The sequence below is a fragment of the Elgaria multicarinata genome, chromosome 1 (genome assembly GCF_023053635.1).
Source record: "Elgaria multicarinata webbii isolate HBS135686 ecotype San Diego chromosome 1, rElgMul1.1.pri, whole genome shotgun sequence".
In the NCBI taxonomy this organism is placed as follows: domain Eukaryota; kingdom Metazoa; phylum Chordata; class Lepidosauria; order Squamata; family Anguidae; genus Elgaria; species Elgaria multicarinata.
The window spans coordinates 46,797,038-46,815,893 of record NC_086171.1 but is presented as its reverse complement, the minus strand read 5'-3'; the positions used below and the strand labels follow the sequence as shown (position 1 = coordinate 46,815,893).

General features: G+C 43.4%; 1 protein-coding gene across 1 annotated transcript in view; it reads right to left on the bottom strand.

The window, feature by feature from the left end:
* Positions 1-12,081: 12,081 nt before the first annotated feature.
* LOC134395082 (macrophage mannose receptor 1-like) overlaps positions 12,082-18,856 on the bottom strand; it is an 82,504-nt gene continuing 75,729 nt past the window's right edge. The window contains exons 29-30 of the mRNA XM_063121119.1: positions 16,352-16,393; positions 12,082-12,851 (exon numbers count right to left, since the gene is read on the bottom strand). Coding sequence (XP_062977189.1) covers positions 12,628-12,851; positions 16,352-16,393 — 266 coding nt within the window. The 3' untranslated portion in view covers positions 12,082-12,627. The remainder of the gene's footprint in view (positions 12,852-16,351; positions 16,394-18,856) is intronic.

The window sequence follows — 18,856 nt, the reverse complement described above, 5'->3', positions numbered from 1 at the left end:
TCTGCCTTGAAAAGTTTCTGGTTGCTATGGAGAGAGCTGCACTTGAGGTAACAATGGAGGTGGGTCGACATTTTTACAAATTCTTCCTGGCAGGTTTCAGAAATCACATTATAAAATCAGTGCAGCTAACTATCTTAGGTTTATATGTTATGCAAATATCTTCCAGTTAATAGCATCACAAAGCAGCAGTCTATGCATCTGCTAAACAATTTCTACCAAAGAGTTGATAAAGACGAGTGACTTGAAAAAAAAAATGTCTCTGCATTCTGTAATGCTGTTTTCAAGTGATTTTCTCCTGCAAAAGAGAAAGATTGAAAAGGTTTTCTGTTTCACTTGCAGAATGTCTAGATTTTGTTTTCGCGACAGAAAATAACTGATGGGGGGGGAGCCTCTATGGCTTGTTTTGGACTCTCGTGCTTGACCCATCAATAGGTAGGTCTTAAAGGTGGGGGGTGGCAGGTGGCAGTGGCTATATGCTCTCCGGCCACTAGTTAATGCTACCTGCTTTGGCTTGCATTGACTAGTGTACCCCCTAAAACTCCTGTCCAACTTTGCTAGTATGATGATTACCATGTCTCTGTCTACTTCTGATCTTTGCCTCCCAAGGACCACTGTGCTCTGCTCAGTGCTGGAAAAAAATCTGAGCACCTGCTGGCTGTTATATTTTTCTAAAAAAAAATAGAAGCCAATTGTTCCTTTGTTCCAGCAGCCCTCCGTGCAACTTGAAGTCTGTTTCGCACATAGCTAATTCATTCTACATAATACTTCTTGTGGTCTTCCTTAAGGCAGGTACAAACAGATAATGGGGTTTTCATTTCACATTATGCTCAGCCTCTTCTTCCTGCTCCCTTTCCTGTTCTTTTGCTTAAGAACCAGCTTGAAGAAGAATTATGAAGTGCTCACAGGCCTGCTTGCAACTTTGTGATATTCTAGTTAGCTATAAAAAATTATGTGGCTTGTGTTGGTCCACCCTCATGGACCAACACAACTACTTACGATTTGCATTGATTAACAAAACGTTTGGTTTTGTTAATCAATGCTGCGTCTCACATAAGGATTTCCTTAAATACAAACGTACCCATCAGCAAATGGCTGCACCTCCCTACAAGGTGGAAAGCCCCACCTTGCACTCAGATATCTACCAACACCAACATTTGGACAGGTAAATCCACGGGTAAGGGTAGCTAGCCCACTTACAGAATTCCTCATGTGTGAGGACATTAATTTGAACTTGAACTGGGAAGCCGAGATTTAAACCTCACTTCTGCAGTAGACTGAAGTGTGTAACCTTGGACAATGCTCCCTCCCTCCCCCCACTCTCTTTCTTTCACTGCCCTCACTTTAACATGGGAATAATACTGGTAATCTACTTCATATGGCTTTGAGAAGACAAACAAAATTAAGATATTAAAGACAATTGACATACTTTGGATAATTAGTTACCTGGAAAGATCACCTCCACCCACACATATCAATGGGAAACTTGGGATTCTGCTCTGAGTGCCTTCCCCCACACCCTGTGGAATTGTAGTAGGTGGCTATCAGGGAGAGAGCCCTTTGGTGGTTGTGAAATGCCCTTCCCAGAGAGGCTTATCTGGCACCTTCTTTAGGATCATTTTGGTACCAGGGGCCTTTCCACACGTCGTACTGAGGCTGCTTCTATGCGACCCCAGCGCGACCCCAAACCGATCGTCTAGCTTACCTTTGAAAGAGACGAAGAAGAGGCGTCCTTGCCGCCGCCACCACCGCCACCCACCGACCTCCTCGCCAGCTGGTGAGGAGAGCTCGGCGGAAGAAGGTGGGGTGGAGAGCGGAAGAAGCTCTCCACCCCGCCTTCTTCTGCCGAGCTCTCCTCGCTGGCCGGCGAGGAGGTCGGTGGGTGGCGGCGGCGGCAAGGACGCCTCTTCTTCGTCTCTTCCAAAGGTAAGCTAGACGATCGGTTTGGGGTCGCGCTGGGGTCGCATAGAAGCAGCCTCAGTACGACGTGTGGAAAGGCCCCAGGTGAACTTTTTATTCTCCTGTGTTTTTTTAAATTGCGATATTAAGGCTCGGAATGTGACATTATCATAGAATAGTAGAGTTGGAAGGGGCCTATAAGGCCATCGAGTCCAACCCCCCTGCTCAGTGCAGGAATCCAGCTTAAAGTATCCCTGACAAATGGCTGTCCAGCTGCCTCTTGAATGCCTCTAGTGTGGGAGAGCCCATCATCGTTAGGTAATTGGTAATCATCATTATCATCATTTTTACTGATGTTGTACAAATCTTTTTGTTTTTTCTCTTACCAACAAGAAACATGCTGCAATTCGTTATTTGTAGTTATTATATTTTAACTTTTGAATGTTTTTGAGCCACCCAGAGAATATTGTTATTGCTTGGCCAACATAAATATTGTAAATAAATAAATACTTTCTCTGCATCTGATTGCTGGAACACTCCCATAATTCCCTGGCCACTGAGCTGTTTGAAGAGTGGAGATGGTGCATTCCAACAGTAGTTTTGGAGGAATTTGGCTGCCCGCTGCTGGACAGAAATGCTGTATTAGCAAAGCCAGAGATTAATTTTAGATAGTGCACTAGGTAAAAAAAAGTCAATTAAGGCCAAGTTGTGTGTAATACCTAGTGGTTGGAAGGGATGAAATCCTCAGTGCAAAGTCTCTTTAGATTATAGACAATCTTCCTGGTGGTAGATTCTTTCTCAATGACTAACTGTGGTATTTTCCAAAGTACATAAAAACAACAGCAACAACAACAACAACAACATGAAGTTAGCCAAGTTGATCTAATTTTTTTAGTTGTTTAAAGTATCAAACATTCTGCAATTAAGACACTAGCATATCGGGAAGAAACGTTCTCTCCTGCTTTTCTATTTTTCTGATAGCTGCTTTTTATTTGTTTTTATTTTTTTTTACATAGGGGAGCATTCAAAAATGTGATGCCCCAGCCACAGTGAAATTGTTCCGCCCATTCTACCACCTCGAGAGTCTTCCACGGTATAATCACCGCATTCAGCTGCATCCGTAGACCAGACCTAGAGCAGATAGTACCATATGTGGAAATACTTAAGGTAAATATAAATAAATACCATAAGTAGTTGAGATCTGAAACATAAACAAAGGAGTAAACATTCCACAACATATTATCTCAGTGCTTCTTGCAGCATCTCCTACATCTGTTGGCTGAACAACGCCAGGTAGACATTAAGAGCTGTGAATGTTTCTACTGTGTGCAGTTTTCTCATTTCTATCATTTTCAGCAACTGAGCAATATGGGGATATTAACAAGCTTGATCAAATGCTTCCCTTAGCTAACAGCAGAAAGCATAGCCACCAGCTCAGCAAAAGAGTTTGGTTTTATTTACATGGAAGCGTAGGAGATGATATTTTAATTACGCCCACTTGGTAATGTGCAGCTTTCTGATAGAGACCCACAATTGCTGTGCAACAACCATTACTGAACCTATGAACAACTTATTTTGACGAACTTATTAAATGAGCTTTGAGCCTTCTTACTAAGCACAGCAATTATGAGCAACAAAGGAGGAGACCTGCGCACACCAGATTCCCTCTGTGCTAACAGTGTGCCGTGCGCACATCTCCTGTAATTAGATCCATGGGGGCGCATTCTTTATGAAAGGATCTTATTCATTGTACAAAGTGAAATGGTGGTGGAGTGCATGTGGAAAGTCTGCCAACCCAGAAGTGATGCCATAAATAAACCCACAATTTGAAGCAATATAGAAGTGCCATTCATCAGTGCAAAGCATATAGGATTGGATTGGACAATGCTTCTTTCTGATTCAAACTATCACATACATAGCCATAAGTCATCCCATGAAGCAGATCAGTGGGAGATTCAGGAGAGATCAACGGAAGCACTTCTTCACACAGCGCATAGTTAAAACTATGGAATTCGCTACCACGACATGTAGTGATGGCCACCAATTTTGATGGCTTTAAAAGGGAGTTAGACAAATTCCTGGAGGAGAAGGCTATCAATGGCTACTAGTCCAGATGGCTATGTGCCAGTATCAGAGGCAGTATGCTGGGGGACATGTTTGGGAGGGTGCTGCTGCACTCATATCCAACTTGTGGGTTCCTGGTCGATGGTTGGTTGGCCATTGTGTTAACAGAAGCATGATTTTTCTTATGTTCTTAAGTGCACCCATTTTGGGCAACTGCCCTCCCTGCACGATGTGAGGACATAACATCAAAATATGGCCTGTAAAATCCAACATGTATAGCCACAATCACACAGTTGATTCTCAAAAAATAAATTTAAAAAATTCAGCAAACTGATCACATAGTTCTAGCTTACACCTGTGGTGTTTCTAATGCACATTTAGTCTGTATTCAAATGTCACATCGCCATGTGGATATATAGGGTCTTTGGTGGTGAAGCAGATAGGCTAGTGCCAAGAGGAGCAGTTAAATCCCTGTGCAGCTCCCCCATGTGGTGAGCCAAAGAACTGGAAGCGCTTGGTGAGATATAGGGCTGTGCATGGAGACCCCGATCCGCTCCTTTTGGATTGGGTCTGCTCTGCTCTGCGTTGATCCGCCTCCGCTCCGCTGCGAAGCTCCGGTTCCGGATCGGAGCTCCGCTTTCCCCCCCATAGACTTGCATTGCAAAGGTTAAACGCCTATAACTTTTTTAGTTTTCAAGTTAGAAACATCAAAATGGGCACCATGATAGCTTCTAAATAGACCCTTATTCATGCCAATTTTGAAGGAGATCAGATCATCCCTTGATTTGGGGGGAATATTTAAAAGATTCCCCCCATTTATAGAAATGCAGTGATCTCCGTTATTTTTTAAGCTACACACATGGAACTGGGCACCAGGATAGCTTCCACATAGATCCTTAGGCATGGCCACTTTGAAGGAAATTGAATCATGCCCTGATTTTTAGCGATTTTTCAACTTTTTAACCCTCAACCATTCCCCCAATTTACAAAACTGCATTCATCTCTGTCATTTCTCAAGATACAGACATGTAACTGGGCACCATGAGCAGATCTACACAGAGTTGTGAAGGCGTCCTGAAGGTGCTTGTGTGCGCCTCCAGGGCGCCCCGAAACTCTTTGTGTAGATCCTGCCATTACCTGTCCAGAAGAGGAGGAGGAGGAGGAAGCGGCGGCGGCGGCCCCGCATCACCCCTCACGGGGACGGGGCGAAAAGTTCCAGGGCTCGGCGCCTTCACTGGTGAGTCCTTGCTGCCGGCATCGGCCACCTCCCCACTGGTCTCCTGCTGCCGGCGAAAGAGCCACCCGGGTTGGAGAGCTCGGGGGAAGAACCCGCCGCCCCGCCTTCTTCCGCTGAGCTCTCCAATCCGGGTGGCTCTTTCACCAACAGCAGGAGGCCAGCGGGGAGGTGGGTGATGGCGGTGGCAAGGACTCACCAGCGAAGCCGCCAAGCCCTGGAACTTTTTGCCCCGTCCCCACGAGGGGCGATGCGGGGCCGCCGCCGCCGCCGCCTCCTCTTCTGGACAGGTAATGGCAGGATCTACACAAAGAGTTTCGGGGCGCCCTGGAGGCACACGCAAGCGCCTTCAGGATGCCTTCACAACTCTGTGTAGATCTGCTCCATGATAGCTTCTAAATAGATCCTTATTCATGCCAATTTTGAAGGAAATCAGATCATCACAATTTTTGCGGAATATTTAAAATATTTCCCCCCTTTACAGAAATGCAGTGAACTCTGTTATTTTTTTAAGCTGCACCATAATAGCTTCCACATAGATCCTTAGGCATGGCCACTTTGAAGGAAATCAGATCATCCCCTGATTTTTTAGGAGTTTTTTCAAGTTAAACCTAGATCAGAATCTTCCTCTCAGGTTAACCACTTCAAAAATGAACACAGGGAGAAAAATGTCTTTGTATGCCTCTGGCTTAGTATCCTCCCCCCAATTGGGAGATGAAGCTGTCTATCAATGATGAAAAAAGCTGTTCCCCTCTTGTTTTTTACCCATTCAATAAAAATTAATTGCAAGCAAACCGCAGAACATAGATTTTTGAAAATCTACGCAAATGACCCCCAATCATCAATCTCTAAGCACAGTAATTTTCAGGGATCTAGCTTTAAAAACAAAGAAGTTATAGGCATTTCTTCGCCCAATACAATCCTATGTAAAAAAAAAGTACAAAATGGCAATCGGAGCTCTGCAATTCAGTGAACCACTTCACCTCGATCCGCTGCCCCCCTGACCCAATTCGGATCAACCTTTGGCAGAGGCAGATCGGGTCGCTCCACTCCTGCTTCTACAACCCGAAACGGAGCGGAGCAAAGCCCTAGTGAAATACCTTCAAGCCCTGTACTGACTCCACCGACCCAGACTGGCTATTGGATCCTGAAGACTTCCTGTTCCAGTTGAGCCTTGCCTGAGCAACAAGGCCTTCTTGAATTCCAGTGCATTCCTTTATCCTGGTTTATCCTTCTGTCCTGACTTGTTCTTTGGTCTTGACTTCTTAGCTTGCTGCTCAATTCTGCCTCCTGAGCTAGATCTACACTTGTGTTTTTTACCAGTGTTGAAGGGCACTGATAACGGTTGGGACACATTCTGCATACCACTGTTCTAGTGTTATTTCCTGTGTTTTATTCCATATTATCCAAAACACCACAACAGATGTCCCTGGGTGTGCTATGGGGTGTAAATGTGCAAGAGGGATACAGCGTCACCATGATGCAATCATAGCGATATGACACGAGGTGTAATTCTGGCCCAAGTCTTCCCATTGGTTCTAGCTTAATCGTTTTTCCTGTCTACTAGCTTGTTCTAAGGTTCCTGGCTCACCTCAGATAGTTTTCCATAGCTCAACCCTGACAGTGAGACAGCAGGCATGCTATTGCTTCCCACACTGATGCAAGCTTTTGCACGCACCAAGGCAATTTTATTTATTTATTTTGTAAATAATGTCTATACAGCTTCTCTCAGGGAAGCATATACAACAAAAGATAAAAATGAATATCAACACAGGAGCTAGATTAAAAATGAAAAAAAAGTGATAAACAATAAAATCATCAGTTTAGTAATTTAAAAGCTGCCACTACAAAGATAGCAAAGTACATATTTACCAGGAATGACTCCCTGCAGAAAGAGTTCTGTAAATGGAATGCCACCACTGGGGCCATCTCTCCCCAGACATGACATTGGGGGCACCCAGAGAAGAGCCTTTGATGATCTCAACACTTGCACGGACTGATTAGGAGGTAGACATTCTTTTATGTACAAGGTTTTAAAAGTAAGCAGCAGCAGTTTGACTTGTGCTTAGAAACAGTCCTGTAACCAAGGGCTTCTTTACACAGAGTTTATGTAGTGTGATCAAGATTGGTTACTCAATGAAGTTTGTGGGTCCTTTTCAAGACGTCATCCTTCTCCGGTGACTCTCTGGCTGTTTTTTAATGGCTATTCTGCCATTAATTAGCTGGCCGAAAATGCAGTAATAAATGGAATGGTGGAATATTGGTGTGATGTTACACCACCATCTGCTGGCAGTATAAATGGAACATATGGAACTTCTCCACAATGGAAATGCCTCCACCCCTTTAAAAAAAAAAAAGTAGGGGAGGAAAGAGGGGCATGTCTGTTGTGCCCATCCAAATCCTGGAAAGACTCTGCAAGAAGAAAACCTGGTAAGAGTGCATGCTTTTTGTTTAATGTAGAGAAGCCCCAAGGAAGATGTTTTAGAATCAGTTAACTATGGCCCCAATTTCTGACCATCTAATTGGCCTTGTGTCTCCTGTGTTGTGAATTCTTATCCTTCTCTGAACTCCTGCCTCGAGTTGTTGTGTTTTCAAAAATTCTGCCAGTTAAGCCTAAGTGTATCTCATCAGTTGATATTCACAGTTGATATCTGAAGGATCACTTCTTTCCTAATGTACCTTTCTACCTTGAGATTGTCATCTGACATCATTCTCTGGGTGCCCCTACTAAGGTAAGCATCACACGCAGCTCTGAATGAAAGTGCCTTTTCAGTAGTAGCACCCCATTTGTAGAATGCTCTCCACAAAGTGGCCCAGCTGCACCTACTTTAGGGTTCAAGCCTATGCATATTTAGCCAGAAGAAAGGCCTACAAAATCCAGCATTCCCAAGCCAGCCACAGGATTGCATTGATAATGTTCTTTTGGTACTAAAGGCCTCCTTAGTTTTCCAGGACTTTTAAATCAAGCAGTGGTTCTTAATATTGTTTGAGCTCTGTGACTTTTTATTCTTCTACTCCCTGCTTTTAAATGATGTTTTTATCTTAATGGGTTTGCTTTACTTGCTACCATTTATTGTAATGTGATTTTTACAATCTGACCAGAGAACATTCACTTTCGGAAGTACTAGCAATGTAATAAATACATAACTTTATAAATGATCTTACTCAGTAAGATGCCTGTAGAATTTTCTGTTACAGGGAAACAAACAAGCAAGTTATCACTTGATGTTGCACACAGCACATAATGAATGTGTATGTTCTGAGACAGTCCATTTAGTATCATCTGAGTTCCCAAGTTTTACATGTCACATCTGTACCTCCAAACCTATAAAAGGAACACCATGTAGTTTAGGAATTGGCGGGTGATTGCTAGCTGTAATTCTTTTATATTATATTTCCCTTTTAGATGTTTATTCTAAGCCATGGGGGGATGGTAAATCTTATCTATCTATCTATAATACTTATATACCATTTAATACACTAAAATGTCTGAAGTGCTTTACACTAATGTGTGTGTTACGATTTAAAAACTATACAAAAATAATTAAGTCACAGCAGAAATAATAAACAGTAATGTCTGGCATGCACCCTTATGCAGCATGTCATATGTCTGCCCTCTGCTGGACAGTCTCTGGCATGTTCCACAATTTGAGAGTTCCTAAATAACGAAATACAAACCAGCTATTTAAAAAGAAGCCATAAATAATTATAAGAGAAAGAAGGGAGGAAGAAGAAAGTTCCTGTGGCCTCTCTCTCTCTCTCTCTCTCTCTGTCACACACACACACACACACACACACTCACACCTATAAGGCATTGGAGATCATGAAGATGGCAGTGGCTGCAGCTACCTCACCCCTGGGGTTCTTTTTACTGCACCATGCTAAAAGAATTCTGGGAGGCTAGAGCTCTACTGCTTTCAGCACTAATGCCTATACCTGCTAGCACCCATCTCATCTGTCCCCTGGTAAGCTGAGAAGAAGAGCACCTTGACTATGGCTGGCCATGGAATTACTGATTGACCTTCAGACTAGAGACTCTTTGGGCTCATCTACACCAAGCAGGATATTCCAGTATGAAAGCAGTATGAAAGTGGTATATAAAAGGCAAGAGCCACACTACTGCTTTATAGCAGTATTGAAGTGCACTGACAACTGTTGGGGCCCATCGACACATACCATATACTGCTTCCATAGTGTTATATCCCGTTTGGTGTAGATGGGCCCAACAGTTGTCAGTGCACTTCAATACCGCTATAAAGCAGTAGTGTGGCTTCTGCCTTTTATATACCACCTTCATACTGTTTTCATAGTGGAATATCCTGCTTGGTGTAGATGAGCCCTTTGTCTCACTGTTTGTCTCACTACATGGAGCTTTCCTACACAAGGCCTTTAATTCATTGTAACTCGTTTTGCTTTCAGTGCAGAATTCAGATCTGAGCCCTACAGAAAGAGCTTTTTCTTTCCTGCTGTGACCTGGAGGTAGCGCTGGACTATAGTAGAATAATGCAATTATTCAAGTAGAAAAATACATTTGGTTTTGTTTTCAGAAATAATTCTCCATTTCCCCCCAAAGTAACCCCCCTCCCAGAAAATGCTCTTAAAAAACAGAAACAAAACTGGATGGTCACAACGTAAAGAAAATGTGAGTAAGGAATGTCAAGTTTACAATAAATACCTCATGTAGAAAAGCTCATGGTTTCATGTTCCCTTGAGGAAAGAGAGTCCTCATGCAACAGTAGTCCCAAGGAGGAGATGAATCCACTCCCTGGACTTTTCTATGTGGATCCACTGGCATTGGAACCCACATCTCATCTCATGAAGCCCAAAGTGCTACCTCTGCAGGCAGAATCTGATCAGACTCGGAACCATCTGAACTGCCTCACTCAAAGAAATTCCTGCAGCTTCAAACTCCACTATCCAGAAGCCAAAGGCTGCCTATAAATTCCCTGGTCCTTTTATTGGCCACATTCAGCACTTGAAGGGGAGGGATGGGCTCTAATTGTGACTACCTAATCCAGACTATAAAACTCTAGCAATTCTTTCAGGCCATTGCTGAGGCAATTTGCTCCTTTGCATCAGTTGGAGGATTGCTAACTGTGGTCTTGAACTCTACTTCAGCACCTTGTCCAGGCCCCTGGCCTTGCCTTATTTCTTAGCCAGTCCCAAAGTCCTGGCCTAATGGCCTCCATCTTGCTTCAGTCATCACCTCTTCTTTGTGGAAGGAATTACAGTTGATCAGGATACACTGCATCTACATTTCTAGAATATCTTTTAAATGCCTATCAGTCAGGGCTGGGCACTTTTTAGACTTACAGATGTTTTGGCCTTCAATAATATCTTTAAAACATAATTCTAAAATCCAAATTCATGATGCCAAAAGGAAGAAGGAGTAACTTCTCCTCTTCCCCAGAGAGTCCTTGCCCTTTGGGCAGCCATACAAAAGGAGCCACCTTCAAAATAGTTTCTGAAAAGGTTCCCAGCAGCTACCTGGCTGGGGCAGAACAGGTGGACAAGTTCACGCTTGGCGGTCAGCCTTTGTTTATTTATTACATTTCAACACTGTCCTATAGCCAATGAAGTTCTCTGGGTGGATCACAGAAATTAAAATTCTGAAGTACAACATGATAACTGTTGCATTCCACAATCCCACACCACATTCTGGGTACAAAATGCCACCAAGGAATTGTAAGTTTACCATATCCCAGTATTAACAAACAGAGCTTTTAGATAGAGGACTCAGTTGTGAGATCAGGCATGTCAAGGTCTCTGGAAAGTTCAGCTATACAGCGATCTGCCTTAGACCACGAGGTGGCGATCAAGTCCCATACTGATGGAATCCTCAAGCACAGTGAACAGGTGTGTCTTACTTCAAAATCTTAAGCAGTTTCTACATAATTCACATTTCATATAAGATAGGGTGACCATATGAAAAGGAAGACAGGGCTCCTGTATCTTTAACAGTTGCACAGAAAAGGGAATTTCAGCAGGTATCAGAAGAAGCTGGTGAAATTCCCTTTTCATCACAGCAGTTAAAGCTGCAGGAGCTGTACTAGAGTGACCAGATTTAAAAGAGGGCAGGGCACCTGAAGCTTTAACTGTTGTGATGAAGAGGAAATTTCACCAGGTTCTCTATATATACAAATGACAGCTGCTGAAATTTCCTTTTCTATGCAACTGTTAAAGATACTGGAGCCCTGTCCTCCCTTTCATATGGTCACCCTATTTTACTGAGCTTCTAGCAAAATGGAGCAGAGAAGTCATGGAGTCAGGTGTTTTGGTGTCTCAAGAGGACAGGTGCAGTGTCCTGTGAGAACTAATGACTGATTCTGTGAAGACTGGTGAAATGTCCTGGAGTTCCTGTGCTATTTAAATGAATTCTTATAAGCACTGCTTCCGTGCTTCCTTTCCACAGAATGGAATTTCTTTAATAATTAGTTATTTTTTTCACAGTTCCCAGCTGTGATTTGGGAGTAATAAATTTACTTTATACCTTGTTTGCTTTTCTAAACATATTTCCTGAAGTTCCTCAAACAGGATACCACCTTGTTCTCTTTCACACGTCCTATGTATTTTTCCCAACATTTCATGTTCACTTATTTGCATCAGAACCTGAACATGTACAATTGTTTAGCAAGCAGTTATCCTCCCCCCCCCCAACTTTCTTATCAGAAACTCCTACTGGGTTTTTCTGAGTTCAGCTGAAAAAAATATCATTTTTCTTAGAGCAGGCTCCTAGGTCAGTGGAAGATTCAGTCAAACGTCAGCACAAATGCTTCTGTTAGAATGGTGTTGTTAGAATCAAACTGATCCAACCTTCATATGATAATACATTCCAATATTTCTCTATGAAAATGGTAATTTAGGTCAGTTTAGAAATTTACGAGAAAAATGTGGGAGATCAATAACTTTATTTTGGATAAATATTTGCAAAGTAGCTTATTATGTAGGTTGGTGCAGGAGTCTTGCCAAATGCAAAAGCTTCTGGGGCAATTATTTGTCACACACTGATTGGTGGGATTTTAGCTTTTTAAAACGGGCTCTATGCAGAAATGCTTCACTGAACTGGGGCAAAAAATACCTTGGAGGCCCCCTCGGTTGCCAGAGGATAACTAGTTGAGCCTTAATTTTACAAATCAGTGTAAAAAGTTTACAATTTTCACAGATCTTTAATTTAAAGTGATTCCATGTAGAATATGTTTCCACTGAATAATCATTATGCATTCTGAACATTCCACATGAGTCTTGTAGAAAGTAAATCTATGCATTACTGCTTGTATTACTAAATCTATGTATTACTAAAATATTTTCAAAATGCTTACTGCTATTAATTTATTAACTTTTAATCCTATACCTGTCTATTCAGAAGTAAATCTAACTAAGTTCAATAGGATATACTCTCAGGTAAATGTGGGTAGGAATCCAGTCGAACTTTGTTAATTTTCCGCTTTGTTGTCCACAAGAGATACTGAGTCGTTCTGAAGAATAATCTCATTGTCATGATACAAAGAGTTGTCAAAGCCAGTTGCTGTTTGTGGTCGTCTGCTGCGTCTTCTGTAGAAAATATAGACTGTGACGCTTGCACCAGCAAGGATGAAGATAACTAGTAAAACCACCGTCACCGTTTTGCCCTGTGTAGATGCAACAATCCCTTTGTTCGCTGTGAATGGAAAAATGTGGATACAAAGCATTAAATATTATGGCAGAACTGTGAGTACTAGGGATGTGCTCCGCTTCTAATCGGACCGGAGAAGCAGGAGCGGAGTGGGGGGCTTCGCCTGCCCTTGAGGTGAAGAGGATTGGGGGGCCGGCGGAGCGTGGCGAAGAGGATCGAGGTGAAGGCGGATCCTTCGCCTCGATCCGGAGCTCCGCCGGAAAGGTAAGTGGTGTTTACTGGGCCCTGCCGCTGTCCCCCCGCCCTCCTCTCCCTTACCTGCCTCCGTCCGCTTGCAGCCCAGACTTCCTGGTGGAACCGCGGGCTCAATTGAAGACGGTGACGGACCGCGGACGGAGGCAGGTAAGGTCCCCCTCTCCCTTGGTCCCTTACTGGGCTCTGCCGCCATCGCCGCATGGGCGGCGATGGCGGCAGGGCCCGGTAACCCCCCCTATGGGGGGGGGAACGGAGCTCCGATCCAGATCCAGAACTCCGAGCGGAGCGGAGTGGGGGCGAGGCGGAGCAGCCCGATCCAAAAATGGCAGATCTGAAAGTGAAGCGGAGTGGGGGGTCCGTGCACACCCCTAGTGAGTACCCCTTGCATGAATAGGAGAAGTAGCTGCTATTTGCTGCACCTGATCATGGTGTGTTGACAATTTTCAAACAGAGGAAATGAGAGGGAAGGGGGTGTAGATGCAGAGCAGATATGGCATCAGAACCCAGGCTGGTATAGGAGCAGCCCTGAAGCTTCTTGAGTTGGAACAGGCTTTGGAAGGCTGTTGCTGGATGGTGCAGTCAAGAAAATCCTTACTACAAGCTGAACAATTCCCAAATGTCACATAGGCAAAAGTGTATCTGGCCCATCAGCCAGTTATTTCTTCTTCACAACTAAAACAGGATACCCCTATTCTGTGTATGTGCATGTAAAGAATAGGGTGACCGTAGGAAAAGAAGGACAGGGCTCCTGTATCTTCAACAATTGTATAGTTGTTAAAGATGGTTCTAACCTATAACGTCTTACACGGCTCGGGACCACAATACCTGACAGAACGCCTTTCCTGACATCAACCTACCCGTACACTATGTTCAGTGTCTAAGGCCCTACTCCAAGGGAAGCTTGGAGGATGGCAACAAGGGAGAGGGCCTTCTCAGTAATGGCCCCCTACTTATGGAATGAACTCCCCAACGAGGCCTGCCTGGTGCCAACATTGCTATCTTTTCAGCGTCAGGTTAAAAATTTTCTCTTTCCCCCCACATTTAGCAATATACGACGAGCTTCATTGATCCTGGATCTCTTTTTTAAGTTGTTTATAATTGTTTTTAGATTATGTTTCTGTGTATGTTGTATGTTTTTGTAGTTTTAAATTTTGTATATTGGTTTTAATTGTGGGTTGGTGGTTCCCAGGTCTGGGAATTAGGATGTTTGTCTGTTCTGGATGGGTTTGTACTCCCTCTAAAGGAGCATATCTGTAGTTTGCGGGTGCTCCTGGACCCATCTTTGTCCCTGGAGACCCAGGTGGCCTTGGTGGCCAAGTGCGCCCATTATCAACTTTGGTTTGTACGCCAGCTACGCCCATTCCTGGACAGGATAGCCTACCCGCGGTCATTCATGCATTGGTAACCTTACAGTTAGACTACTGTAGTGCGTTCTATGTGGGGCTACCATGTATGTGGTTCGGAAGCTGCAGCTTGTGCAGAATACAGCAGGTAGGGTGCTCACTGGGACACTTAGCTCTGCCCACATAAAACCAGTGTTAAAAGAACTCCACTGGCTGCCTGTTAGCTACCGAGCCGTGTACAAAGTCATAACTATTATCTTACAAAGCCCTAAACAACTTAGGACCAGGATACCTAGCAGACTGCCTTCCCTTATATACACCCAGGCAAGATTTACAATCTTCAGAAGAGGCCTTGCTCATCATCCCGACAAGAAGAGAATGTCAAAGAACCTCAAAGGCGGGCCTTCTCTGGAAAACCCTCCGTCGTGTGGTTCAGGAGGCGGAAAATGTAATAACTTTTAAATGCCTCCAAAAACCATAACTTTTTAAACAAGCCTTCCCTGGACTGTAATTATTCTGGTTTTATGTGATTCTAAAGTTTTAAACTGGATTTTATGGTTTTAGTTGTAAACTGCCTAGAGAACTTAGGCTTTTGAGCAGTATAAACATGTAATAAATAAATAAATTGTTTTAATCTTATGTAAACCACTCAGACAGCTTCAACTATGGGCCGGAATAATAATAATAATAATAATAATAATAATAATAATAATAATAATAATAATAATAATAATAATATAATAGAAAAGGAAATTTCAGCAGCACCTGGTGAAATCCCTTCTTCATGACAATAGTTAAAGCTGCAGTTGCCCTGCCATCTTTTGTAGAGTGACCAGATACAAAAGCGGGCAGGGCTCCTGCAGCTTTAATAGTTGTGATGAAGAGGGAATTTCACCAGCTGCTGCATGCATACCAATGAGACCTGCTGAAATTCCCTTTTCTATACAACTGTTAGAGATACAGGAGCCCTGTCCTCCTTTTGATATAGTCACCCTAATAAAGAATATTGCCCTCCTTTTATTACTTTTCTCCTGTAAGGCTATGGAATTTTCCATTCAGTTAGAGACGTCTCTTACAAACTCCCCGACTCTCCCACTTCATAGCAGCAGTGCTTCTCTGCTTTTTCTTTCAGCAGAGCTACTCTGCATTTAAGCACCTGCGTAACAGGTAGAAATGATACTGGAAGAAAGGTTCAGCTGTTGATTTTCAGCCTGCTATTGTCAATATTAAAGGCACAGGAACACTGTCAGAAAAAACGGTGGCAGCCCTCCTCGAGAAAGGCCATCTGTCATTAATAGTGCTCAGGGGAATGGAGCTAGGATTTCTTTTGCAAAAAGATTGTGGATTTAAACTAATGGATTATGGATAATTTGAGGTTATTTTGTGACATTTTGTGGGTTATTTCTTAGATGGGAGACAGCAACATTTCTTAAGAGGTTGGGGGATAGTTACCTTTGGCTGGTCTGTTTTTTATTACGACTTTTTACTGTTGCGGAGGCAGCTGCTACTTTGTTTTTCCAAAAATAATGTAGTGAATAAGTGTCATTTGAGAGCATAAATGGTGGCTCCCACAAAAACAATGGTAGCTCCCCACTGATAGCTGCCATTTTGTGTGGCGGCTGCTCTTCCCCTCCACCCCAGAAACGTACTACTGTTGACACCCCAGAACAGTACTACATCTAGGAATTTGGGAGGGAATGAAAATGGCAGCCAGCAGCCACCTTAAGATTTTCTACTGTCACTGCTTCAAGCATCTAAAAAAGAGGCCCTGTGGCCATTGCTGCCTTTCAAAAGGAAGCGCCCGCTGAAACCTCTTAAGAAGATTTTACTACTTATTTGTCAGACAGAAGTTCTCTTTTGAGTATTTTTGGCTCAGTATTATGGATAAAACAAATCTTTATAGGTTGAAGTGTTTATTTAAAAAAATGAAAACAAAAGCAGCCTTACCATCATGTTTTGTAGGCTTTGTAGTTGCAGACACTTCAATAACTAGAAAATTAAAGAAAAAGATTATATGTATTGCATTGCAGCAAATTCTGAGGGAAGAATGAATTTTAAAGCATGTATTCTCAGCATAGCAGGAAGATAAGCATACAGGGGATATATTTTTTACCTCAAGGCTCTGACCAGAAACAAATTTTGACTGTAAACCAGACTGAGTTGGAGAGATAAAAATGAGGGCTCAGGCCAAAATGGTCTTTCTACAAGCAAGTCAACCCATTCTCCATTCAGCACTCAAACGTAAGTTTGGGCATTTGACTAGTCAAAAAAGATTTGGTCAATTGATTGGTCAGATATTATCAAATTGGCAAACAATATAAGGGATATTTCATTGGAACAATATAAGGAATACTTCAGTGGAACAATGAAATATTTCATTATCAATAGTTATAATATTTATGGTCAGTATAAAACAAGTTAGCAGTTATGATGAAACCATGTAATTAACATTTAAAGCAACCTTATTATAAATTTTATGACATTATGTACGGTTTCCATAAATATGAATGGTTCATTGAATACTTCTTCTCTTTATCTCTTATACTGGAATACCAGGGATAGTTACATTGCTTAAAAATATATAAAACGGCAGTTGTGCTAAGTATGCGGCAGGCCCATTTTTCACGCATCAGTTCATCTACTGACAATATCTGACCATTAAATTGACTGGAGGGCCAAAAACAAATAATATGGCATTGGCTTAGATCGGGTAATGTGAGAAAGAACCAAAAGGGACAAAGAACATTTTGAAGTCAAGGCTCTAAATTGGGCTCTGCCCTATGGAAGCAGCTGTTACCTAGAAATGAAACTATATCTCAGAAAGGTCAAATGGTAAGCAACTATTTGTTTATTGCATTTGTATTCCACCCTTCCCACAAAGAGCTCAAGATGGTGTACATTTTTATTGGTGTACAAAATGGTGAGCTTTTTATCCTAGCAACGAACCTGTCCGGGAAAGCTGCCAATAGACCAGCTAATTAGAGAGATATCCAAATGTGGGCAGCGTGCCCAGACAAACTCCAAGAATTCGGCCACAAACTTAGCAAACAAACGGTGGAGTTTGTCTTTATCTGTGCTAGGAAATAACACAGTTAACTCTTTAATGTCAGAGTACAAGACGTTTTAAACATAAGCAAAGTCCAGTTCCGTTCCAAAAGTCAAGGGCTTATGAGAGGTAGAGAGAGTCCAAGAAACAGTCCAGAGGTCCAGGGATAGGAGCAGGTCACGAATTCCAAGCCGGTCCAAAGTTCAATCAGGATACAAGGTCACCATGATCCGAAGCAGGAATCAAGAGCTTTTGCCAGGATGCTCAGTTAATCTCTGGCGAAGTTCCTGTTGCTTCCCAGCTCCCTAAATACCCCTCCCTGGCAGCTACAGGTGTTCCCTATTGAGTTGGCGTCTAGTATAAATACGCAGAGACCTGCGCTGGGCCTCCTTTTTGGCCCTATGCTGTCTAAACAACTGCACAGGTAAGTTTGTTGCGTCTGTCTCTGTGTCTTCTGAATTGGCCAAGCTCCCTGCTGGTTTAATCACCGGCACGCTGGTACTTGGCTCTGCTTCCACTTCATTCTCTGAGTTGGCCCCACTCCCAGCTGGCACCAGTTCAGCAGCCATGACACTAGCCTCTGCCTGTAAAGGTTCTGTTTCCTCCTCTGAGTCCATCCCCAACAACTCTTCAGAGGGCCTAACACTACACCCCCCCTAGAGTCTCCTCCTGCCACACCAGGAGGACCCGGCTTTGCAGGATACTGCCTGTGAAAGGCTTGGACGAGGATGGGAGCATGCACATCCCCCGCATTCTCCCAGGAGCGCTCCTCTGGACCATATCCCAGCCAATCAATTAAATACTGGAGTCGACCCCGATGTTGACGAGAATCCAACACCTGCGCTACCTCAAACTCCTCTTCCCCATCCACCATGACTGGACCAGGAGGAGTGATAGCACTAGCGTCGGGTCGGACCCCTGTAGCTGGCACCAACAACAAGCGATGAAATACAGGGTGGATCCTTAACGTTCGAGGCAGCTGCAACCTAAATGCCACAGGATTGACCTGCGCCGTGACTGGGTATGGACCAATAAAATGGGCGTCCAATTTTTGACACGGTCGTTGAAGAGGAAGATGCCGGGTGGACAGCCACACCTGATCCCCGACCTTTAGAGCCGGCCCCTCTTGTCTCTTTCGATCCGCCCCCAATTTGTAAGCTTCCTTGGCCACCTGTAATTGCTCCTGCAACAGAGACTGCGCAGCATGCAACTCCCGCAACCACTGATCCTCTGCGGGGACTGCCGTAGAGGGCAGAACAGCTGGAAACCACCGTGGATGAATCCCCCTGTTGCAAAAAATGGAGTCTGTTGTGTTGAGGTGTGCACCGAGTTGTTGTACGCAAACTCTGCCAAAGGGAGCAACTCGGCCCAATCATCTTGTTGATAATTAGTATAACACCGTAGGT